Consider the following 23,782-nt stretch of genomic DNA (forward strand, 5'->3'; position numbering starts at 1 on the left):
CCCCCCCCCCCAAAACAACAACAACATTTCCGGCTCCAAGCGCAGCAGGACAACGCTAACTGTACACAGCATTGACGGCAGCAGAAACAAATTTCCCAAATCCTCCTGCAGGTCAACCACAGTGGCTCGCTCTCGCTCAGGCGGTGTTCAACACCCAGAAGGTCCGCTGGGATGAGACGTCTTGCGCCGGGGGCCTCAAGTGGCAGATCTTTACGTTTAACAACGGTTACAACTACAAGAATAGCATAAGTAACGGATGCTTCATGAATATGGTTCTTCGCCCCCCTCCCCCGGGCCCGCAGCTTCGGGCTCGCTCTCCTCCGACGTTGTCGAGCAGTCGCTGACCATTCGTCCTTTGTAGGCTGCTCGGCTCGCCATGTATACAGGCAACACTTCTTACAACGAATGGGGTTAGTCAGATACCTTCCGGTTCATGGAAACAATGCTGATATGTATGTCCCATAGCTGATAGGGCATGGGAATGGTCGCGCTCAGTTGGGTTGGTCAGCGATACCTACCTGGTTTACGACGGCACGGATGACAACCTGGATTGCAAGGAACTGAACCACTTGCAATGGTCATACAATTCCGGCGTGTACTTAATGGCTGCAGCGACAATGTGGAACATCGTTCGTCTTGCAAGCTACAACTCTCTTGTCCACACTGACATGGTTTCTAGACAGAGGGCGCCACGAGGGACCAGTGGCAAACTCGCACACAAGGACTTCTCAATGCCACGAAACAGATCTTCTTCTACCCTAACGGCACGATGCAAGAGACTGCGTGCGAAGGAAGCCACAATTGCAACATCGACCAGCAGACATTCAAAGCCTATCTTTCCCGATGGATGGCGGCATCTACCAAAGTTGCTCCATGGACCAAGGACACTATAATGCCTTTGCTTGCATCGTCCGCTGAGGCTGCGGCCAAATCGGTGGGTCATCATAGCTCAATGATGTAGTTCGCGCACCTACTGATAGCATTGGCATCTTAGTGCACCGGCGGCGACGACGGCGTAACCTGCGGCACGTCGTGGACGGGAGGCTGGGATGGTGCTTTCGGGGTCGGACAACAGATGAACGCTCTTGAAGTGTTTCAGTCCAACCTTATCTCGACTGCGAGAGGACCCGTGGGCAATTCTACAGGAGGAACATCGCAGGGTGACCCCAACGCCGGCTCAGACAGTGGTTCAACTCCAATAACGTATGCTTCATCCCATCAGCAAAGCCCACCATCTGCGAATCTCGAAGTTGTGCTGACTTTCGAAAGATACAATGCCATCACCACAGGCGACCGAGCAGGAGCAGGGATTCTGACCGCCATAGTGTTGATAGGACTGGTCGGGGGTGGCTATTGGATTGTGACGTGATCGCAATGACCAGTTCTCGAGATACTACTTCCATAAGGCTTTCATGCATTCTGAGTCGGGTTGAAGTACCACGAGCGACTGCCTTCGAAGTACGACATCATCCCTTGGCATGGCACCGGCACGGCCGGGAAAGGGCGATACTGTTTGAAGGCATCGTGAGGCTCGGCGAACAACGTGGACACTGGTCGGTCCTCAATTGCGTCGAATGACAGACGTCACGGTTCGCCGCGCAGATAGTAGATGGTAGAATTCGAAATCGACAGGATGTGCGATGGCACCTGGACAATTGATTTTCTCCAAATCACGCACATCACAAAATGTCCCGTCTCGCCGTCAACGGTGTTGAACAACGGCACCAGCAATATACATGCACGAAGACCAGGAATGAAATGGTGGGAAGAAGCATGTGGAAATTAAGAGCTGTGTAATGATGTTGACGTACCTACCACAAGAAACTTTGAGAAGGATAATAGACCAAACAACCTATTTCATTCGTGAACATACAACCTTTTCTAAGCGTTACACTCTCTCCTGCCTCGATCTCGGTGTCGCACCACTTGCAACAGTCCCTTCCCGAGCGCGCGCGCGAGCAAGCATGGCGACACCGTCCGAGTAAGGCTCAAATGGAGCAGAGGTGAGTTGTATCATAGCGTTGGTGCTGTCGCACCGTCTGTGCCTCTCTGTATCTTAGACTTCATCATCATCCTCCTCCTCATCCTCCTCCTCCTCATCAGCTCCGCCTCTGGACCGCAAAGCGATGAAGTCGTTCATAGTCTCTTGCGCGATCTGCTTGAAGCTCCACATGTAGTTGCCGGTCACATGGAGCGGCTCTGACTTGACCCACTTGCGATTGACCTTGACATACCCACGGTACCGATACCAAGGAACGAGCTTCTCTCTGCCTTGCCCATGCGCCATGCTGAAGTCAATCAGTGCCTTGTGATAGTCTTGATCGTCGCGGACAATGAACTCGTTGACGATGCGGTTGAAGAGGAACGATCGAAGGTCGACGCGTGCTCCAGGATGCTGGCTCAGCCTCACCTTCTTTGCACGCACGAGGTCGACGAAATCTGCAACACAGGTGACCTTTGTCCCAGTGTACTTTGCAAGGTGCTTGTACAGACTCTTGTAGTCAATGCACTCCGAAGGGATTAGAAAGTGGCTTCCAGGCATCGATCTGTCCTCAGTGCCGATGCAGTCGATGGCGAACACAACTGGGCGGCGTGGCTTGGCGATCGCCTGGACCGAGACCTTGTACATTCCCACGAGCCCCGATGTCTTTGCCACCTGCACACCAAGGCTGCGCACCATCAAGAAAGTCTGATAAGGCTTGAAGTGGCCGGCGTGGAGGCTCATTGGAAGCTTGCGGGCATTTTTGTCGTACCGGAACTTGTCTTCTTTGCTCCAACGACAGATGGTGAAAGCCTCAGTGCCAGGGTTCTTCTCTTTCCCTATTGGTAGGAGAACACCGAAGCCGTTCTTTCGGCACTGCGCATTGAAGCGCTCACGCTTCCAATCGTATGTCCCCTTTGACACGTTCTTGTTGCCGATGGCCTCCTTGGAGGCCGCCTTTGATGCCTTGCTCGGCATTTGGTCGATCTCGTCCACCTGTTGTGCTTCCGACTCCATCACTGGAATGTTGTAGGCCAAGTAACGTTCGATATCTTGACTGGTGGAGCAGCTGAGCAGCTCGGCTGAGCGACGAGGTGTTGGATCCTTCGCAATGATGGCCTCAGCGTTCCGAAACCATCGCTTGTCGGAGATGGCTATACGATAGTCTTGAACCTTGTGCTTTGGAATGATGATCTCGGTCTGGTCCGTCCACCAGCTGGGTTCGACGACGGAACAAGGGATCCAGTAGACTACACGGCCGTTCTGGGAGAAGATGCAGATGTAAGTCCACTGCCTGAGAGGGTGAAACATTGAACAGGCTTTGATGCGCTCTTTCGCTCTGAGGGCAAGGAATCCGATGTTGACCACAACGTCGTTGGTTGTCTCTGTGAGCAATCCATCCTTGATCTCAATCATGGACTTCCATCCATCGTTGCGAAGAGTAGCATCACCAGTCCGTTGGTGGTCGGCGAGATCCAGCACGTAGTCGTTAGAGAAGTCATTAACAGCCGTTGCGAGCTTGTCGAATCCCCCCCGAGCAGCTCCATCCATCTCCAGAGCCTCTGCAATGACCTTCTTCGTCAGGTCTTTGAGGAATGCCGTGGGGTTGAAGCGGGCTTCAGTTCCAGGTACAATGTAATCAGAGTTGGTGCGCAGCGCATTGGTGAGTCCAGTGAATGCCAGGGCGGATGATTGTTGCTTGAAGGCGAATCCGATCAAAGGACCTGGTATCTACTGCAAGTCAGACGACGAAATTGGCAGAACATAGCTTACTTACCGGCAATTGGATCTGGATGTGTCCGCGACCGCCCGGAACGTATTGGGGAGGCAGCAAGAGTGACGGTACAATAGCCGCCATGCCTGGTTCGTCGCGAAAGACGAGATAGATGAAGGCACAGTTGTCGTTCTGAAAGGCAGTCTTGAATGGAGTGATGAACTTGGACTGCCAGCGAGTCTTGGTCTTGTAGATCACTCTCGTGGAGCCGGATTTGTCGTCAATGAGGGCAACATGTTGCGGATCGATGCGCCCCGCCTTGAACTTCGTCTCGAACAACTTCAGCTTCTCTAGTGGGCTGAGATTCAAGAAAGCTGCTCCGTCTGGACCGAAGTACAAGAGCCTGTCCACCCTGGCCGCTTCAAAAGATGCAATCAGAGACGGAACTTCAGCAGTCTGGCGGGTATTCCGGCCTTGGTGCGCGTATCCCACGAGGGCGGAAAGGCCGATTTTTCCAGCATCGTCATGTTGACCCGAAGTTCCTCATTTTGGGCAGTCAGGATTGGTGTAGACTCTCGTAGAGGAAAGTCGGTTGCTGGAGCCTGTGGCTGAAGTGCACTGATTTGCTCTTCCAGCATGCTGATCTCATCCTTCTTTGCTTTGGATTTTCTGCCCTTGGCCTTGCGCGCTTCTGCCAGCTTCCCTTGGAGCTCAGCGAGAGTGGCGGTGGGCGAGGCGGGCTCGGATTGAGAGTCTTGGTCTTGGGACCCCATGGCGAGGCGCAGACGAGGATGTTGGCTGAGGGGACTGGTTTTGTGGGATGGCGAAGGGGGAGTTTATGGCACCGGACAGACGACGGCGGAGAGCAGGTTCTTGGGTTGTGCAGTAAGACAGCGTGTTGCAGAGACAGCCAGAAGCGGCGGGCGTCGTGTTTGCCGAAGGCGGCCTCCTCCAGCGGTTGGGAGAGGTCGACGAGTTTCCAGGGGGTTCTGCGACAGGATGTGGTGCCTCCTAGAATTGGCCAGGCTGCATGATTGCGGTTTCTTTTTCTGGTTGGTGGTGGTGGTGGTGGTGGAAAACAAGAAAAAGCGAGGCGAATACGCGCAAGTTACATCATCTGTGTAACTCCAATCAATTTTCGCTGCGCCGTCTCGCGTCACGTCTACCACGTTCACCCGCTTCCACCATCGAGAGTTCCGCCACCCACACACCCCAACATTCCTCCTCCTCCTCCTCCTCTTCACCCCACGCACTCTTCGCAACATGGTTCAGCGGAAGGCAAAACCCGATGTCGACGCTGTCGACATCAACCGGCAGGGTCCCGACTATCCACTGTATATCGCTGGCCCGGACAGCGCACGCTACCCATATTCACATCCGCTGATGTCCGGCAACAACAGCAGCGAAGTCCCGTTCGCCGTCCATTCGGTCCTGGCGTGGAATGATGCTCTGAACGACCACGCGGCTGCGCTTGGCTTTGATGGTTTCTTCTTCTGGACAAACGCCGCCGACTCTCCTAACAGCGACTCGGCCGTGAGAGGCGGTCCTGACGTCGTCTTCGCGAGGGCCAGACGTTCCAAACAAGACCGAGAGCGTTGGAGGCGCTCGAATCTAAGGTACGTGGTCTACGTTGTGCCTGTGCTGCGCACCGCCAATTGACAGTTCCCAGGACCAAAGTACAGCTGTGCTGTCTGGGTCTGATGCTCCACACGCTCCCGTACGATTATCCCTGCCACGCCATCTGGATGCCCAAGACCCCACCACCGTCATACACCGAATATCCTCATCGGCGGAGCATCAACTCTCTCTTACCAGCAAATTGGGTCGGCGCCGACCCAACTGTGCGGAAGCTGGGGACTTTCAAAGGCACACCAGGCATCTATATCGACATCCTCAAAAACCGCTTCATGTGCCTGTCCGTTACCCAGCTGAAGCGGCTGGTGTCCAAGGAAGGCGGACAACCGTACGGAGGCCTAAGACTTTTGAGCAAGAAGAAGACAGTTCCTGAGAATATGGACGCATTGATGCACGACGGAGGCAAAGATCCAGTTTTCGCATTGCTGCAGCACTTTGGCCAGGTCATGTCGACGATCACCGCGCAGTGTTTGACATTGCAGCAACTTCGTACCTGGTGGTACAAGGGCTTGATATCCGTTGACCCGAACTACGGCATCGCGCTCACAACCGTCAAAGCCCGTGCGAGCAAAGGCGGCAACGCCAAAGGCAAGACTGACTCCACAGTAAGCGGTCGTGGAAATCGCAGCGGTAGCCGTGGGGCTCGTGGTGCTCGTGGCGGAGGAGCGCGGGGCAGTCGTGGGGATGGAGGTCGTGGAGGAGGGGCTCGTGGCGGTCGCGGCGGCGCAGGTCGAGGTATGTTGGCGTTCCTACATTGTCAAGACATCTCAACGCAAGCTAACGTTCATCGGGCAACAAGTCCAAGACTACGAGCACCAAGAACCACATCTTCAGTAGCGAGATGGGAGACCTCGACCTCGACGATGCGAGTGAGGAAGCAGAGGAGGAGGCAAAGAGAATGAGTGCAGAGTCGGATGAAGATGCGATGGATGTCAGCGGCGCTGCGAGCGACGACTATGCCCCTTGGAGGGTCAGATGAGGTGGAACATACGAGGTGAAGTCGAGTCGGGGCAGTTTCGCTTGGCGGGAAGAAATGGACAGGATGGTGTGGAGATACCGCATGATGTGGTGATGTTTATCAAAGAACATGCCTGATGCATTCCAGAACCAGACTGCCGTTTGCTGTCATCAGGAGAAGGCAAGGAATATTCTTTCCCGCTCCATCTCTTCTTCAGCCAATTTCTCCCTGCTCTTCACATCACGAACATCAAAGGAAAGCAGAAAGAATTCCACTACCCATGGCCCGTTTTCATTGCAAATCTGTCTATGCTAAGTCTACACGCAAACTTTTGGCGTTTGACATCGTCGTCAAACGCAAATCCAAATCAAAAGCAGAAGCAGTTCAAACTCCAGTCATCCAGTATTGAAAGGAGCGGCGCGGCTTGCGGAACCCGACAAGTCCAGGTAAGATGTTGGCGTGGTAATGCTACAAAGTCGTAAAAGCTGTCGTTGTTCATGAGGACTGTCGGTCAGTCGGTGGGTGGTTCCATGGGTAGCTGAAGAAGTTTTTTTTTTGGCGGATTTGTTGTTTTCTTCGGTGTGATGCTGGCGTCTGATGTTGGGAGGGGAGCGGCTGCTCTCGCCTTGCCGGCATGAACGAAAGCTGCATCCCATCAAGTCCATCTGCCCTGAGTCCATTACTCGGAGTAGTCATCATCTTCCTCGTCCATCTTCTCCATGGCCTTCCGAGATTGGACACCAAACTTTCTGTCCGCCTCTCACGTTGGCATCTCGCTTGGTCGCTCAGATGACTGCTCTTCGGTGCCTCCACTGCCCTCGCCGCTGCCCTCGCCGCTGCCCTCAGTCCTCGCCTCACTGGGTCCTCCGCTACCATCGCTCCTCGCCTCAGTCCTCGTCTCGCCTGGTCGTCCCCTGCCATCACTTGGCACTTCGCTCCCATCACCTGATGTCAAATCGCCAGATTCACTGTCTGGGACGACAGGTCCACGTTGAGTAGGACGGAGTTGTCGTGGTTGGTTGGCATGGAATCTCTCCTCGATTTGAGCAGCAGTGGGACGGGTGGCAGTGGTTGGAGATGGCGGGACCAAGCCAGCACGCTCCAGGCCGCCGCGGTTCCTGGACAGCTGAAGGTGACGATTCGTCGATCCATGAGCACGCAACGAGCGCTCTAGACTGAGGTTTGAGCGAGTCGACGATCTGCCACCGAGGTAGGTGCCGGCACCTGAAGGTGCATTTGGGTCGATGCTGGGAAGGAACAAGCCACGGCTGCTGCTCGGATCTGTCGTCTGCTGCCTGTTGGACTCTGCGACCGCTGTGGACAGCGACGCAACACTCGCACCCGCTCCTGATCGACTCAACAGTACGCGAGGTAGTCGTCCAGATGCTGGGCGAGGCTGCTTACGTTGAGGTGACCCGCTCGGAGGGTCTTCCGTTCGAGGCGGCTGAGGCTCCTCCTCACCCAGCGCCGCACGAGTACGCCGCGCTGGTGCCTCAAGGCGTGCCTGGCTGAACGTGCGGGTCAAGGTCGGAGACGTGGGTTCAACTTGGCCAGATGGTTGGTCGCTGGGCTGAGGCTGCTGGTTTGCTTCACTCTCTCCGTGTTGAATGCTCAGATTGCTCATTGGTCATTCAATTTGTCGACATTGTCGGGAGCATCAACAGGATTCTCTGGCAAAGCCGGCAAGTCTGGTGAGTCCATTGACATCTTGTCGTCGTCATCTCCGCAAGCTGGAAAATATGGCGGTGGTGAAGAAGGCAACTCAGGTAAGTCACGTTGTATCTTCGCAGGCGGTCGAGAGCCAGCTGGCGAGGATGCCGTGCGGCGCTTGAAACCTCGAGCTGGTGGAGCGTCACCAAATGGAAAGTCGTTGTCATCCGAACTGCCTTCCAGATAGTAGTGGTCCATGTACGCTCGACGAGCCCTCGTGCGATAGAATTCGAACCAGTCTTGGGCGGAGCGGTGACTGTGCTGTTGGGCGATGCCCTCCCACATGGCGACTGAAGTGCGGTGTTGCTCGATGTCTGGGAGCGCTTGGAGGTGCTCAAGATCCTCAGCATCAGCGCTATTACCAGAGAACAGCAGCTGGTTATTCACGTCGTACATCACGATGTTGTGCGATGCATCATGGCCGCGGGGCTGAGGCTGGGTGTCATCGTCGTCGTCGTCGTCTTCACTGTCGTCCGTATTCCAGTCTTTCTGCTGGTCGTCGGGAGAGTTTGGCGGCGGCGGAGAAGGAGAACGCTCAGAGGGCGCCAGTGGTGAGGAAGAGGAGTGCTTGGAGCTGATGATGAAAGGTCGCTCGAACTTGTCTCCAACACGTGGCTGTTGTGCACCACTGCCAGCCTTGCCTTTGGCGCCGGCCTTGCCTTTGGTGTTGGCGTCGTCGGCCTTCTTTTGACCACTCTTCGGCATGGCCGCTGCCTTCTTGGACTGCTCCTCGGGTTTCTTCTCTCGACGAGCCTGCTCTTCCTTGTAGAGTTTGAGAGACTCTTTCGTGGCCGCTGCGAGCTGCTTTTCAGACTCAAGCTTCCTTGATGCGGCAAGTGCTTTCTGTAAGTCCCGATCCTTGTTTCCCGATCTTGAAGGTGGAGGTGGACAGCTGAAAGGGACGTCGACCTCTCGGTTATGGCGCTGCTGTTTGAGACGTGCGTCCAAATAGGAATTGGATTCCCTGGCCACGACCTGCGTGAGCTGGGTGCCGATGTTGCTGTGGCGAAATATCGCCTCCCACAATGCCTTGGCGAAGTCACGGCCGCGGCAGAAGGTACCAGTCAACGTCGTGCGAGCAGAAGTGAGCAAGTTCGTTGCCAGGCCCTGGGTGCCACCAAGATTGAAGCCTGCCCAATACTCATCCTCCAGTCGTGGGAGCTCGTTCAAAACCGACACAAAGTACTGGAGCACGGAGTCGAGAACCGCTGCTAGTGCATTGCGAAGTGGGACATCGTCCTGGTCCTCGTAGAAACCAATGGCAGTGTCCTGAAATTGTTCCTTCCTGCTCTCCGCCAGAGCAGCTGCGATGGCCGCCATATCAGCATCTGACAAGGGCCGCAATAGCACACCATATACGGGAGCTCTGGATCCGTAGATGTATTGACTCTGATTGTCGGTGATTCTCAGCTGCTTCTGTTCATCGTTGTAGCGGTCCCAATACTCAAACTCGTCGAGAGCGTCGTTTGGCTTTGAGGTGATGACATCTGCGGTGAGAGTCTCGCTTGGCATCCTACGGCTGTCAACGAAGTAATGGCCTCCGTCGGCGCGGTGACCAACGTGGTGACCCTTGAAGACGACAAAGACTAGACGACCCAGCCCCAGGACAGGAAGAGGCTTCGTCGGGATGATCGTTGGAGTACGAATCTTCTTCGTCTCTTCGGTGTCGTATGTCCACAGTCCAAGGGTCGCGAATATCTCGTTGAGCTGGTTAGCCTCATTCTTTCTCTCGATACCGATCGAATGCACGAATCTAGGAGGAGCAGCTTCGTTGCAACCTTTGCATATGCGCTTGAGGCCTGACTTCTCGAAGTACGTCGTCTTTGTCGCGAGTAATTCAACCAAGTTCACGGCCTTTTCTTGTCGCGGGACTTCGAGGTTGAGTTGCCATTCTGGGATTGGGTACCGGGCTTCTGAAGAACCACATTGACAGACCGTATCTTGACGAAGACTGAAGTCGATTACATCGGTGAGCGTCTCGACTGGGGCATTCGCATCGTCGGGAGCGTTCGCATCGTCCTTCTCCTTTTGGGGTTTGATGGCAAGCGTGCGAATCGGGAGTGATAAGAATTCGTGAGGATCTTGTTGGTGGCCATGTGAGAAGTCGATGCCAGTGAAGGGCTCCATGGGGGCGAGGAGCGTCTGAATACGCCGGAAGAGCGAGAGCGATTCGCGTAACTCACCATTGTCGAGTGCCAGAAGAATCTTGAAGATCGTTTGACCAAAAGCACTGACAGGCATCTTGCCGTCGTCAACTGTTTCACGAACCCATTTGATGACAGCCCTGCAGTGGACAAGCGCCCACAAAGCATATGCCTGGTAGCATGTGTTGCCGAGCTGAGCAAGACCTGTTTGTGTGTCGCCAAATCTCTTTGATGCCTTTGCCATCTTGTCGAACTTGGCTTGATCATCGCCCTCGCCCTCGCCCTCACTCTCGCCCTCACTCTCGCCCTTACTCTCCTCCTCACTCTCCTCCTTACTCTCCTCCTTACTCCGCTCCTCACTATCTTCCTCACTCCCCTCCTCACCTTCTCCATCACCTGCACCAGGCTTCTTGCCACTGGCGCCGCCTTGCTTGCCTTGGCCGGGCTTGCTGCCGCCGAGAGACTTCTTCGCCGCACCAGGTAAAGTCTGTTCACCGGCAGGTGGATCGAACAGACCAGCCGCGGCGTCAAGGCCTCGAGAGTTTGGAGAAAGACCAGCGACGAATGTGCTCAGGTGAGTTGGAGTCTCCCAGGTCATGACCTTGTAGAGCTGGTGAAATGCCATGATCATTGCATTTCTCAAGTCCTTGTCCATGTCCATGGTGTTCTGGACAAAAAGCTGACGTCATATCATTGGAGAACTTCTTCACCAGTGCAACTTCGTACTTGTCCGACAGAATGCTCTCCAACTTGGAATGCGCTGGGATGAGACTCTTCACCTTCTCGAAAACGTTCTCCACCTCGACGACATCAAGTCTCAGCTCCTCATCTGTCTCGCCCTTCAAGGTGGGAAAGATTTGCGCCGCCCACGTGTAGAAGCGATCGTCCTTGGCAAAGAAGCGCTCGCGGTTGTGGAGACACTTCACAAAGTCGTCGACGTCGGCAGCGGAAGGTGGGTTGGCTTTCTTCACTTGAGCGCGCTGGATTTCGGAGTAGAGGGCGATGCACTCGTTGATGACAGCGGTAGACTGGCGCGTTCCGGTGAGGTTGTTGAACTGGCTGAAGCGGCCGCCCGCTGGCGGAGGAGGTGAGGTCTCCTCACCTGGGGATGAGGTGGGAGGAGGGTTCGTTGCGGCCTCGGAGGCTGGCTCCATTCCACCCATTTCCACATCAGAGCCTGAAGGGCTGTTGACTTCTTTCTCTTTTGCTTTGGACTTCTTCTTGGCGGCAGGGGCGTTCTCCTTACCCTTGTCGGGCTTGGAGTTCTTGGGCTTTGGAGCCATCGTGGTGGTGTCTCCGCTGTGTAGAGATGTCGAAACCGTAGAGACGTGCTTCAGGGGCTTGGTCGTGTAGACAGAAGTGGGGATGAACTGATGAAGGTCGCTCGGATGAAATGATTCCAGAGGCGCCGTAGAGCAACTGGGTGTTCAATCAGACGAACGGGTTATGTGATCAAGAAACAGGGCCAACAGAAGGCATTTTATCCTCCTGGTGAAGACATTTAGCCCATCTCCTGCTTCATCAGGCTTGCTTGTTGCTATTCAAAGCCGTCACAAAGAGACTCCAAGCTTCGTCTGCACCGTTTGTACGAAAACACGTCATGTCTGATCGATGATTCCAGCCATGCATACGTTTGCTCATGCGCATTGCCGTCGGTAGCGCTTTGGGTGCGCGATGGTAGGGGCCAAGCGCGAGGCGCATGCGCTGCACCCGTCAAAGCGCGGTGGCGGTCTGCTGCGTCCTTGTCTTGGTCAAGACTCCTACGGCAACGATGGTGTTTGAGACACAGAGGACGAGATGCTACGATGAGAGCGCTCCTTGTCGCGAGGGTGTTGTCTGTCGGTGGGTCAAGCAACACTAACCGGATGTGGCGATGGCAGGAAGCATCCCGCTTGATGCAGGTGAAAAATTCATCCCCATCGCGTGCAGGCCATCAAGCCGCCCACACCACGGTGAACAGAGGCGCGGTCCTTCTTGCAGAAATGGAGAGCAATATCGGTTTCATCCGTTGCCGTTTGAGCAAAACGACGAGGGCAGGCGTTCGGGAGTGCGTTGGCTGCTGTCTGTACAGTCTGCTCCCGCCGTCCTCTTGCCGAAGCGCCGTTTGCGACCAGGTTGCTCCATGGTTGGCAGAGGATCACAACGCGTTCACGGGTACTGGATGAATTTCCACGCGCTTTGATGGGCGTGCCGTGCGGCAACATATCGACTGCGACGCGTGGGTGGGCGGTCGTGGTGGTGCAGAGGAGGTCGAGAGGTGTTGTGGCATGCGCGGCAGAGCGCGCGGAAGCGCGGGAGGCGAGCGCCGCTGGGGTGACATTTATAAGTTTTAGAAAATTTGCGCAGCCAATCTCCTCCATCCTAGGGTGGCCCTTGATCAAGCCACAGGAGATTTCAGTCTGACCGACTATAACTCGTTACTCCACGGAGTATAAAAAGTCTAACCGACTATACTCGTCTAGTCTGACTGACTATAACTCGTTACTCTCCGGAGTATAAACAGTCTGACCGACTATAATCGTCACTCTCCGGAGTATAAACAGTCTGACCGACTATAACTCGTCAATTGACTGTGTACTCGCCCCTATCTGCCTCAGCCTGGAGATCCGCGAGGGACTCGGGCCCGCTAGCTTTCCCCTACCTGGGATGTTGGCGAAAAATCAAACCTACCGACGTGCTTGCAGTCGCCGAGGGTCTTGTTCTTCCTTCGGGGAGTTTGTTTTGTCAAGGTGTGGGACTTGTGATTTTTTTTTTTGGTCTGATGCCTTGTGAATTTTGTGTGGAGGCGCAACGCGAGGCTGCCCCGCCCGTTGCTGTGACAACCAAGCTGTGCAGCAAATCAACAGATGGGTGGGTGACCACAGCGAGTGTCTGACTGACGGTGCGACTGCGGCTCGAACAGGCAACGGATGCCGCCCGAACGGGCGACGGTTGCACCTGCATAATTTGCACAAAGCCGCCTAAACTTGCCAAAGTCCTAGCGATCGGACACACGTGCGGCGAGGCGGCAGGCGGCGTCGCGCCGCCAACTGCGTGTTAGTTGGCATACAAGGGGGGTTGGTGTCTGTCGTACGGCGCCTACTACGAGGCATCTAAGCGGCGCAATTCGCATGCTACGAGCCATATATCGAGGATTCACCAAGTCTGAAGATATGATGTACGAATACGCCTTCTTCGGCCAGCGCCACGCACCTGGTCTCCCGTCCACACTCCCCTATGCACTCATCCACGCGCGCTCTACTTAAACATGTCCACAATGTCGGGGCATGGGCTGAAGGCATCGAAGAGAGATTACACTGCACACAGGATCAAGCTGAAGCAGCATGGACGCCACAAGAAGCCGAACGCAGTCTCGACGGAGCTCAAGGTGCAGAACATTGCGGAGTGGTGGCAAAGGTGTGTCGGATTGGTCTGTCATGTCCATACTTAGGACGCTCATGATCCACAGTTACTGCCATGAAATCCTCGCTCTAGATGGCGACGAGGCCCTTCGTGAGGGAGACATCGAAAGTTTTTCCAATGGCTCGTCGACCAAAACAAGAAAGGACCTCAGCAGAGTGTGACACTGCTAGGATATTTCCGCATCCTCAAGATGGTTTACGTGCGCCTGACCGACAAGGAACTGGATCTACAAGTTGTTAGAGACGTGAACAATGTGAGTTGCACCGACTCCAAGTTGCCATTGGTGCTCACTGTGTTGCGAACAGTACATACGATATCACCTCGAAGGCAAGAAGAAGGACTCTCCCCGGCCCAAGTCTGTACCGTCAGGGGAAGATTTTGTCAAAATGCTGCATTACCATTATGCACGAGACAGAGATCGGTATGACAACGAGCGACAACGGGTTCAGCAAGCGTTTTTGATGATCATCCACGGCAGTAGCGGGGTCCGGCCAAGCTCTACAATGCGTACCCACGTTCGGACTGGGAATGAGCATCAGTCTCAGGAACATGGAGGTGAACGCAAGGACGAAAGCGGCGACGAAGTCATGGAAGTGCCCGAGGAAGATTCAGAGTTCCATACGTTACGTTACCGCGATTTGGAACTCAGCGCTGTACGTACGCAAAACGGCGTTCGATACATGGTGCGACCGAAGTTTCGTCATTTCAAAGGAGGGGAGCGGAGAGCACAGAAGTATGTTGACTTCGGTGAAGTTTGCGTGCACTACTGACCTTCTCTAGCAAGACATTCTCTTGGCTCGACCAAGACGATATCCTGACTTGTCCTGTTGCGCATCTTGTTGCTCTTGCCCCGGACGATCGAGCCTTTAAAGTAGCGGAAATAACTCCGGCCCAGCATGTGCTTCAGATTGGTTTGGCCCAACGTCAAAATCAGCTGGTCTTCCACTGGCGCGACGACATCAAGGACAAGCCAATAATGCGGACAGGTAGCTCTCTCGATGCCGATGAAGTCAGCGATGGCATGGCACTGAAGCGACTCTCGAGTTTGGGAAAGAACACCATGGGATATAAGGAGTCATTGACCTGGTACTGCATTCGTCGAATGGTCCTGAACAAGATCGATCACATAGGATCTGATGAGACTCGAAATCAGATCTCTGGGCATTTCGACAGCCGCACGTACAGAGCACACTACATGGATCAACAGATTGGTATCGACGTCATTGCTGCCGTGAGAGGACATCGGCGTGAGGAAGATATCATAGAGGACGTCAACAGCATGGGATCGTCCGCCGATACTAATGCGAACCGACAGTTCTCGACAGAAGATCGAGCGGCTATCGAGCAAACTCCGGAAGTGGTCGAAGCCAGAGTCCGCCTCCAGAAGACAAGTCAAGCCGTGCTAGATGCTTACGGGTCCATTGCAAGAGGTCGCCGAGACGGATGTGCCCTGTTTCAGGAGTACGAAAGTGCTACAAAGCAATACCGTGCAGTGAAGCAGAGAATGACGGCGCAACGGCAGTCAAGGCGCCGTCAGGCGTACTTCGAAGCCAGAGACAATGCGCTGATCGAGGCACAGCTTGGTGGTCATGCAGTCCCGTCTTTTGCTCAGCCTATGGAGGAGGAGATCTACCATCGTGTTCCAGAAAGAGCGTTCTTGGCAGGGCTGGCTGTAACGCTGGAGACGTCCACGACAAATTACTGGACCTCCGTGCGAACGCTATCGACACCTTGGCTCGACTATGTAGACGAGTAGAGCCACGATCGACCAAACTCCAACATCTCAAGCCGCGATCCGAAAGCCCTCCCAACAGCGCCTCCTGATACAAGCCGAAACGACTTCCCAAAGACATGTTTGAAGACACAGTGCCTGTTCTGTTTGGGCGATGAGATGCTTTCCGTACCAGACCGCCAGAGGCAATTCTCAAAGGAGTACACCATGCAGAAGCACACGGAGCATTGCCACTTGAAGAAGCTTTACCAGTTCACCGAAATCCCATGCCCACATCCATACTGTCGACAAACAGTGGTCACGTTGCGCGACGTACAACACCTCAAGAGTCATGCTCAAGTCGTACATGGAGCCAAGTTACGAAAGTCGAGAGTGTAACTCCAGCTCGAACATTCTGCCAACTGAGACCGGGCGATTCCAGTACTTGCAGTTCAGCAAGCTGCATCGCAATATTGAATGACTTCAATTCTCTTCTCAATAAGGTGAAACCGTCGAGGAACAGAACTGCCCTTTTTACACTGCGGAATAAACTGTAACCCTGAACGATATCGGAAATACCACCTGGCCAGCACTCACAATCTCATCTGCATCAATGACACATACTCTACCAGATTCGTGGCTTCCCAAGACTGCCCCAACAGGTGCTGCAGAGCGAGGGACCCCGAAAGCGGCCAGCGATGCTGTTGACGTATATCGTCAAATATCATTAGCTGTGCGAGTGACAGCTCTGTGGTCGATCGAAGCAAGACTTTTCTCAACATTTGACGTCATGCCGTGATGGCATGGCGTCCTGATGGTCTGGACTGAAGCGAGCCTACATGATACTCGGGAGGTTACCACTGCATCGATTGAAACATTGCCGGAAGCATCGCCTGATGGGGTTTGCCCACGGTCGGCGATATCTGATTCTTGTGGCTGGCGGGCGATAGGCGCTACCTGATGTTCGGGCATTTCTATTGAAATCAAAAGCCTGAATGGTACATAAGTACCTGGTTGCAATCCGAGTACAATGACAACTTGCCTCTCTGCCGCTACTTTCCGTGGGAAGACTGTGACACGTCACTCAGCTCATATGTCCTGGTCTTATACGTCTTTGACTCTGTCCAGCCGTGGTACTGCATCTCCCATCCGGCCTATCGTTATCTGAGACAGAGGTCTCGAATTTGGGCTGAAGCGTCAAGGACGAGGGTAACTAATAGGTATAGATTACTCGAAATCCACCTGAATCTCGTTAGCTCCCTCTCCTATCCCGGGAAGAGAGAGGACGAAGCGATCTGCCTTACAAGATGGAAAAGACTACGAATGCCGAGAAACTCATAGCTTACGCTTTCATAAACCGAGATCTGCTCAAACAGGCGCTCGTTGCCGCAGGGAGCCGCGAAGTCAAGAACATTAATATTTAGCACGATGGCGCAAACAAGGGCCTTGCAATAGTTGGGGATGCTCTAATTCGGCTTATTATTGTTGACGAATAGTTCTCTAGACAAGAGACTCGCGGTGGGCATAATTTCGCGGCTTCATCGTAGATAACGGCGCTAATTCCTACCTATAGCAAAATGTGAAGCGACGGTCCAAAAGCTTACTTATAACGAACACCTTAGCACTTAAGGCCACGAAGCTAACGTCGACTCTAACATCTTCAAAAACACGAGTCAAAGAGGTGTTGTAGCAAGAACCACTATAGCGACTACTGTCGAGGCTATTATCGGGGCCGCTTAGTACGACAGCGGGAAAGCCTTCGAAGTGGTTTACTCAATTGTTAAGAAAGCTATTAAGTGAGGTAACTACTGGCACAGCTCTTAGTATTACCGTTTCTTGTCGACAGTAGATCGCTCAAGACCAAACTCTATAGGAGCTTCCACGTACCAATCAACGAGCCAAGATTTCGTATTATTCCTAATAATTGCTCCTATGTCGCAACGGAATGCTGCCGTAGACACGAAGAGGCAAAGACACCTTCCACCACAATACATATTCTGGAGTCAGTCCATTAAGTCTGAGGTACACCGCATGAATGACTACGTTCGAGCATCATCTCGTCCTAACTCTTAATCAAGTCTCGCAGGCATTGATGTTTTCGCGGAGCCTGGAGCTGTCTTCCCCCAGAACGCGATTCTAGGCTTGTAGTTGCGCATTATCCTGCTCCAGTTGAGTAATATACTGCTATTGCAGACGACTTCGCTCGTTGCAAAGCTCTGTATGTGTCTCCGACGTAATATTGGCTGACTTGAACAAGTTGTTTGCCTTTTTCACTTCCTCCCGAGCGCTTGTTAGCGCGCAGCTCACTCGATCTGTGTCGTCGGCCATTTATCTCCTAGACGATCACGAACGGCTTGCGTGTCCGGCGGATTGTGAGGTTGTTTAGCGGCTGGCCTCTCACTTGAGCTGGCCTTGGCGTGCTGGTACGAAGGGTAAGCGTGTTTTCGATCGTGGAAGTCAGGCCGATATGGCACTTACCCAGTCTCAAGACCAAAAGGATAATTGAAAGCAAAGACCCCTGTGCAACTGAATGAAAGCTGGAGTGTTTACACTGGCTTAATTATGAGCTCTCTCCAGTTACACATGGACTTCGCGATAGCAAAAATGCTCCGCTGCCATTACGTCAGAGCGGACATATCCATCACTCGGAAGATCCCGCTTCGGACCTCACTTCATACTTTACCATTATCAACGACATCCTAATTCACTTTTGCCATCTGGCAACGGGCACAGCGGGCCCAGCGGGCCTGGCTCTTCGTTAACGGGCCAGATGAGACATTGCGGAGGTACGTCTCTGAGCAGCAAAGACCCTCGCATATCGACCGTGAGGAACTGTACCTCGGACACTCTCGTGCTTAAGCTGCGATTCGTGCATATATCGAATGACCTCGACCCTGGGTAGGAGCTGAAGCTGGAGAGCTGCAGAACCTGCAGGCTCTCAAATGCAGGTCGCGGAATGCAGGAAGATAGCAAAAATCTGAGCCAAGCACATTCTACCGTGAGCTAAAGGACGACCCGCGATTTCTTCAGCGCATCCGTCTTTGACGCTATCATTGGACCAGCACAGCAATTGGTAACAACCTCGCAGCTTTGAATACGGGCATTCTGGTTGCCGCCCAACGACTGCCGCTAAATAATTAACTTGTAGCAGCCTGTCGTCAATTTTTTCTTGTCATTAAACCCTCACTCGGATTCATCATGGCTGTGGTGGAGCTGCAGTCCGAAGACCACCGTAACCTTCTTGACATTATCGATAAATTTCGGTTGGCTGGCATTACCCGCTTCATTGACCTCCCGCAAATTGTTGTTTGTGGTGACCAGTCAGCTGGAAAGAGCTCCGTGCTCGAGGCCATCTCGGGCATTCGTTTCCCAACCAAAGATAATCTCTGCACCCGCTTTGCCACCGAGCTTGTACTCCGTCGAGATGTTAAAGACAATATCAAAGTTTCCATCATCCCTGGACCAGATCGAGACGAGGAGGAGTGTGAGCGTCTGTCGATGTTCCGTTACGAGCTTGCTTCCGAAGATCCAGACCTTTCCCATATAATCGAACAGGCTAAGCAGACGATGGGTATTTCAAATGCGAAGGTCTTTAGCAGTGATTTACTCCGGGTGGAACTCCAAGGTCCAGCTCAACCTCATCTAACTCTTGTTGACCTTCCAGGGCTGTTCCGTGCAGGAAACAGCGAACAATCTGTCGAAGGAGCTCCTATGGTTCGTGGAATGGTTCGAGAATATATGGCAAAGCCACGGTGCATCATTTTAGCCGTAGTATCGGCAAAAAGCGATTTTGCGCTTCAGGAAGTCACCAGCTACTCTCTCGAGCTGGACCCTGGGGGTGTACGCACGTTGGGTCTCATTACGAAGCCTGATACTTTGTCGAAGGGCTCCGAAAGCGAAGTCGCTTACATTGCCATGGCTCAGAACCAGGACGTTGTTTTTCGACTTGGCTGGCATGTTTTGAAGAACCGCAGTTTTGAGACCCGGGACGTACCTTCAAGTGTCCGTGATCGTCAAGAGGCTCAATTCTTTGAAAATGGGGCATGGGCATCATTGGATCCCAGTACTGTCGGCATCAAGTCTTTGAGACCTCGCTTAAGCAACATACTGCGAGACCAAATTCTCCAGAATCTTCCCGGCCTGCACGCGGATGTTTCTGCTGGCATCACTGATTGCGAGGTACGACTGTCGTACCTTGGTGAAACACGAACAACTGTACGAGATCGACGTCAGTACCTGCACCGTGTCAGCTGGAAGTTCTCGACATTATTGAAAGCTTCTGTTGATGGAGCGTATAGTGACCAATTCTTTGGGCGTGCGCATACGAGACATGGCCAGCAAAAACGCCTACGAGCGGTGGTTCAGAACTGCTTAGACGATTTTGCGGAAAGCATGAGGACGAAAGGCCATGCTCAGTTGATTGTCGAGGGTGATCAAGCAGACGTGGTCAATGATGGAGAAGTGATATCACGGACAGACTATATCAGCTATGTCTCAAAGTTGATGCGCCATAGCAGAGGAACGGAATTACCTGGAACATTCAATCCAGGAATTATTGGCGAGCTTTTCAGAGACCAATGTCGGCCTTGGCGAAACCTGGTCGTGCAAACGTGCCATACTATAGTACAGCGTGTTCGCTTCGCGATGCGGGCGATACTCGAAGATGTTGCTCTAAGCGACAATGTTGATGCCATATCTTCATTCGTCAACCGGGCGATCGATGGCCTCGAGCGGGACGTGGAAACCAAGGCAGACGAATTACTGAGGCCCTATCTTTCTGGACACCCAATAACCTACAACCATTACCTCGTCAGCAATGTGCAAAGACTTCAAGCCGACCGCCGTCGACGTGTACTCCAAGAAACCGTACGGAGCAAATTCGATCCACACTATGGTAGCCTGTCGATTGACGAGCAAGATATCAGCGGGCTTATTGGCGCAATTCAGGAACGGGAGGAAGTCGACATGGGCCGATATGCGAGTCAGCTTGCGATCGACTACATGCAAGCATACTACAAAGTAAGTCACGATTTCGCCACAAGTCACAGACAATCTCAACTTGATGCACAGGTTGCCATGAAGAATTGTATTGACGACATCGCAATACACGTCATCGAAGCTCACCTTATCCGGAAACTTTCGCTTGTGTTCGATCACAAAGTCGTCGAGGAACTTGACGACTTCGACCTCTCCCGCCTGGCATCGGAGAAAGAAACGGCTGCTAGTGATCGCGCTCACAATCTAGAAAAGCTCGAGAACTTCAGAAAAGCGCTGCGAGAGCTGGAAGGCCTTGACAAGCATTATTCTCTATCAAATGGTCTGCTGTTTCATGCAATTATAAGTGAGTGCTGACCGACTAAAATTCATTGATGACAGATATCCGCGCCCAGGGTTATCGATCAAATAAGGGGTCGAATGAGAATAGCTACGTTGACGGATTGAGTTCACACATTGGATCAAGGTGACCACTTGATGAGGACGACAGACGAGGCAATACAATACAGCCGAATGATCCTATTGAGCTCCTACCAGAGTCTATAATCGAGACGAAGATGCCAATACAGAAGAGGCAAAAAAAGGCAAAGAAGCAGATTGTCGTAGATTCAGACTGAATAGCTTTGGCAAAATGCAAAATCCCCATTGAAAAAATGTCTCATGCGTCCTGATTTGTTCCCGTGGCATGGTTTGGAATAACATTCGTAATTTAGTCTACGCGCGTCGGTCAGACTCCAGCACAATCGGCATTAGCTCTTCGAACCCGCAGTCGAGAGATGCTGCAACTGAAAGAAATGTTGGAATTCAAACAATCAAGCCCCGTCATGCAGGTATCAGTTTGTGCAAATAAGGGTCTGTGAAGAAATTTATCAACGAAGGCATATTCTCTCAACTTTCCAGCTTGCTGGCTTCATCCTGATAGTAGCCAAGCCTTCGATGTAGGCAAAACTCTTGACACAGTAAGACTGTCCACGGCGCTTCAAGACGTACGGAGTCCATCCACCTCCCAAGAATGCTACAACATCGTCTTTGCATGCCTCACCGGATACTGTTCGTCCAAGAAAGCCACCTTTTGTGACGAAGATACATTCCGATTCGTATTGCGAAATCTTGCTGTGGCTGAGGTGCTCCTGCGTGAATCTAGCTGTCGAATTGACCACGTCACTTGCGCTGGAGCATTGCCTGTCAAAGGTGAACAGGGGTTCAAAAGCTGATACGAGACCAGCATAAGCCTTCGGAAAGTCCTCGTTCTTGATCATGGAGTGCTGTGAATTTCTCATGGATATGAGGTAAAGCCATGCTAGAAACAGGTGTTCTCCAAGGCATGGCCTAGGTCTTCTTATTTGAGAGCTTGGATTGAGCAGAGTTCATAAGGCTTCAATCGTCAGCTGGTAACACCCAGTGCTTGGCGCAGGTTGCTGTTGTATCGAATAGTGAAGAAGCCTGACTTGCGAGAGACATCTTTTTGGGTACCAGGACCATTGACTCAGGATGATCTCCGCTTCTGACAACTGTTGCAACAGCTCTTCCTTCCATATTTGAGGTGTCTTCGATGGCAGCCAGCCTTTGCGAGACGCAATGTATTCCTGGAACAAGCTAAATTTTCCATGTTCCTGGGAGATGCTTTCGAGCTCTTGAATAATTTTGACGATGTTCTCGATGTCTCCACAGTCTCCGACGCTATGGCACCACTCAATGGAGTCGAGCAGGTGCGCATCCAAGCATAGAAGCTCTCCGCAGATGTTGTACGCCCCCTTAATCAGTCTGCTGGTGCTCTCAGATGCAAATTCAACAGCTAGCTCGCAGATACCTGATGTGAAATCAGGCGCCCATGTGGGAAGGTTCATCGCCTTCCGACTGGTGACACCATTGCCCCAAATGGTACAGATCGTCTGTCTCTTGGATACAAGCGCAACTAGTCCTCAACATCAGTTCCTCAATATCAAGATTATGGCCTGATGTCTCGAGCCACTCGATTGTGTATTTACTCATGGCGTACGCTGCATAGATATGATCATGTTTGCGTGTCTCCTTAGAGTATGTCAGAGCTACCAAGGCACCTGCGAGGGTCGTGCCATGTTCTGGTGTTCTCCATCTCTGCCGTGCGTCCATAACAGTTTGGAGTGATCCTGTAAAGCGCAGTCCTGGGTGCTGCGGGTGAAAAAGTAGTAGACTGCGGCCTACGAATGCTGAAGTAAAAAGTGACCAGGAGATGATGTGAGGACCACGACAGATTTTTACATGCGGTGCCTTGGCAACCTCTCGTTCGATCCAGGTGCGCTGAAAGTAAGAATTCGAGAACATGCCATCAATCTCGCACCAGAGTTCGAAGTTCTTGAACTGGAATATAGTCTCATCGCTTTTCCCTGGCTTTCGGGACAGACAGGCAGTAGAACATTTACGGTCACTGTCCAGTTCTGCCATGAGCATGTCTTCATCACGGATGAAAACACTTGCTCCGCTTGGCTGCTTTTCGAATACGAAGGGCCCGAAATCATTTCTCTCCATGCCTGCGAAGGCGTTGTGCTGCCGAGCAAGTAGAGCAAGGGAGTGTAGAACCTCTACCGCGGCAGTACTGTTTGGGGTGGAACAACCGAGCCACACCAAAGTGGCCATGGAGCGTTCGTAAACCTCTTCCATTTGCACGAGTTGCTTTTGTACCTCATCTTTACACTCTTGATTCACGCATATACCGTCTGCCCAGAGCATTCGAGCCTTCTCTTTCCCCCGCATTCCCTTTATTGTGCGCGCAAATAAAGCATGCCATCCCTCGCGGGTATAGCCGCAATTCTGAGCTCCCGACTTCACACTATAATATGTTAGTAAAACCGGGAATAGTCCACTATTCTTGTACTATATCGCTCGTTTGACGTGTTATCGACTCTATAATAGTATAGGCCAGTCCTAGGTGTTATTATAGGCCTTACTACCTATTATAATACCCTCGTATAAGCCGCCGCTAGCTAACTAACTACTACTATATAATCTTAATAGGATATTTGACTTCTTTAACGTAGGACTATCGAATAACTAGACGGCTAAACGAATAAATATAAGCCGCTACTATATCGATAAGATCCGGCTTAATATAGCGTTATTCGATAAGCTATATCTAACTTTTATAAAAAGAGGCTAGCTATACCTATTACTCGAATAGTAAGAGCTACGAGTACTAGACTTCCTTCGCGACCGCCCTATATCCTACTACGACGAGACGGTATAGTTTATATATAACGAGTTTAATATTATCGTATTAGAGCGATATATAAGCGAGCTACTAAGAAGGAGGCGCTTCTTAAGGAAGAAAGTATAATATATAGCCGTAGAGGCTAGTTAAGAGTTAAGAGATAACTAGCGTAATAAGATAAGGATAATACCGGCTTATAGAGTCTATTAGGTTAATAAGAGTACCTTAAACGAAAGGACTAGATAGCGTAAATACGGATATTCCTCTATTAGACTACCTTATAAGGATATTAGTAGAGCTAAACGATTAATAAGGTAGTCTATATTACTAGTAATAACTAATAAA

At 52.3% G+C, this 23,782-nt stretch overlaps 7 protein-coding genes across 7 annotated transcripts in view; 4 read left to right on the plus strand and 3 right to left on the minus strand.

The window, feature by feature from the left end:
* The window catches only part of M409DRAFT_66987 (glycoside hydrolase family 76 protein), a gene marked incomplete at both ends in the record, with an annotated part of 2,066 nt that extends 697 nt beyond the window's left edge, over positions 1 to 1,369 (plus strand). The window contains 5 exons of the mRNA XM_033817199.1: positions 70 to 272; positions 362 to 410; positions 466 to 629; positions 680 to 934; positions 995 to 1,369. Of these exons, the coding sequence (XP_033667012.1) occupies positions 70 to 272; positions 362 to 410; positions 466 to 629; positions 680 to 934; positions 995 to 1,369 (1,046 nt within the window). The remainder of the gene's footprint in view (positions 1 to 69; positions 273 to 361; positions 411 to 465; positions 630 to 679; positions 935 to 994) is intronic.
* A 687-nt stretch (positions 1,370 to 2,056) lies between these two features.
* On the minus strand, positions 2,057 to 4,468 carry M409DRAFT_23853 (uncharacterized protein; the record flags this gene model as incomplete). The annotated part of the gene is made up of 3 exons (XM_033806970.1): positions 2,057 to 3,712; positions 3,759 to 4,107; positions 4,188 to 4,468. The coding sequence occupies 3 exons, from the start codon at positions 4,466 to 4,468 to the stop codon at positions 2,057 to 2,059; spliced, it is 2,286 nt and encodes a 761-aa protein (XP_033667013.1).
* Positions 4,469 to 4,958: 490 nt separating this feature from the next.
* Positions 4,959 to 6,232, plus strand: M409DRAFT_55463 (uncharacterized protein; the record flags this gene model as incomplete). Its single annotated transcript, XM_033813011.1, has 2 exons — positions 4,959 to 5,311; positions 5,365 to 6,232. 2 exons carry the CDS (start codon positions 4,959 to 4,961, stop codon positions 6,230 to 6,232), a joined length of 1,221 nt encoding a protein of 406 aa, XP_033667014.1.
* Positions 6,233 to 7,048: 816 nt separating this feature from the next.
* On the minus strand, positions 7,049 to 12,502 carry M409DRAFT_55464 (uncharacterized protein; the record flags this gene model as incomplete). Its single annotated transcript, XM_033813012.1, has 6 exons — positions 7,049 to 7,635; positions 7,693 to 7,858; positions 7,933 to 10,821; positions 10,853 to 11,561; positions 11,774 to 11,978; positions 12,091 to 12,502. 6 exons carry the CDS (start codon positions 12,500 to 12,502, stop codon positions 7,049 to 7,051), a joined length of 4,968 nt encoding a protein of 1,655 aa, XP_033667015.1.
* Positions 12,503 to 13,389: 887 nt separating this feature from the next.
* On the plus strand, positions 13,390 to 15,654 carry M409DRAFT_66988 (uncharacterized protein; the record flags this gene model as incomplete). The annotated part of the gene is made up of 5 exons (XM_033817200.1): positions 13,390 to 13,538; positions 13,644 to 13,797; positions 13,850 to 14,277; positions 14,325 to 15,216; positions 15,394 to 15,654. 5 exons carry the CDS (start codon positions 13,390 to 13,392, stop codon positions 15,652 to 15,654), a joined length of 1,884 nt encoding a protein of 627 aa, XP_033667016.1.
* Positions 15,655 to 18,453: 2,799 nt separating this feature from the next.
* M409DRAFT_23857 (uncharacterized protein) lies at positions 18,454 to 20,720 on the plus strand (the record flags this gene model as incomplete). The annotated part of the gene is made up of 3 exons (XM_033806971.1): positions 18,454 to 20,274; positions 20,326 to 20,572; positions 20,632 to 20,720. The coding sequence occupies 3 exons, from the start codon at positions 18,454 to 18,456 to the stop codon at positions 20,718 to 20,720; spliced, it is 2,157 nt and encodes a 718-aa protein (XP_033667017.1).
* A 1,351-nt stretch (positions 20,721 to 22,071) lies between these two features.
* On the minus strand, positions 22,072 to 22,866 carry M409DRAFT_55467 (uncharacterized protein; the record flags this gene model as incomplete). The annotated part of the gene is made up of 1 exon (XM_033813013.1): positions 22,072 to 22,866. The coding sequence occupies one exon, from the start codon at positions 22,864 to 22,866 to the stop codon at positions 22,072 to 22,074; it is 795 nt and encodes a 264-aa protein (XP_033667018.1).
* Between the last annotated feature and the right edge of the window lie 916 nt (positions 22,867 to 23,782).

Source organism: Zasmidium cellare (assembly GCF_010093935.1).
Source record: "Zasmidium cellare ATCC 36951 unplaced genomic scaffold M409scaffold_20, whole genome shotgun sequence".
NCBI classification, from domain to species: domain Eukaryota; kingdom Fungi; phylum Ascomycota; class Dothideomycetes; order Mycosphaerellales; family Mycosphaerellaceae; genus Zasmidium; species Zasmidium cellare.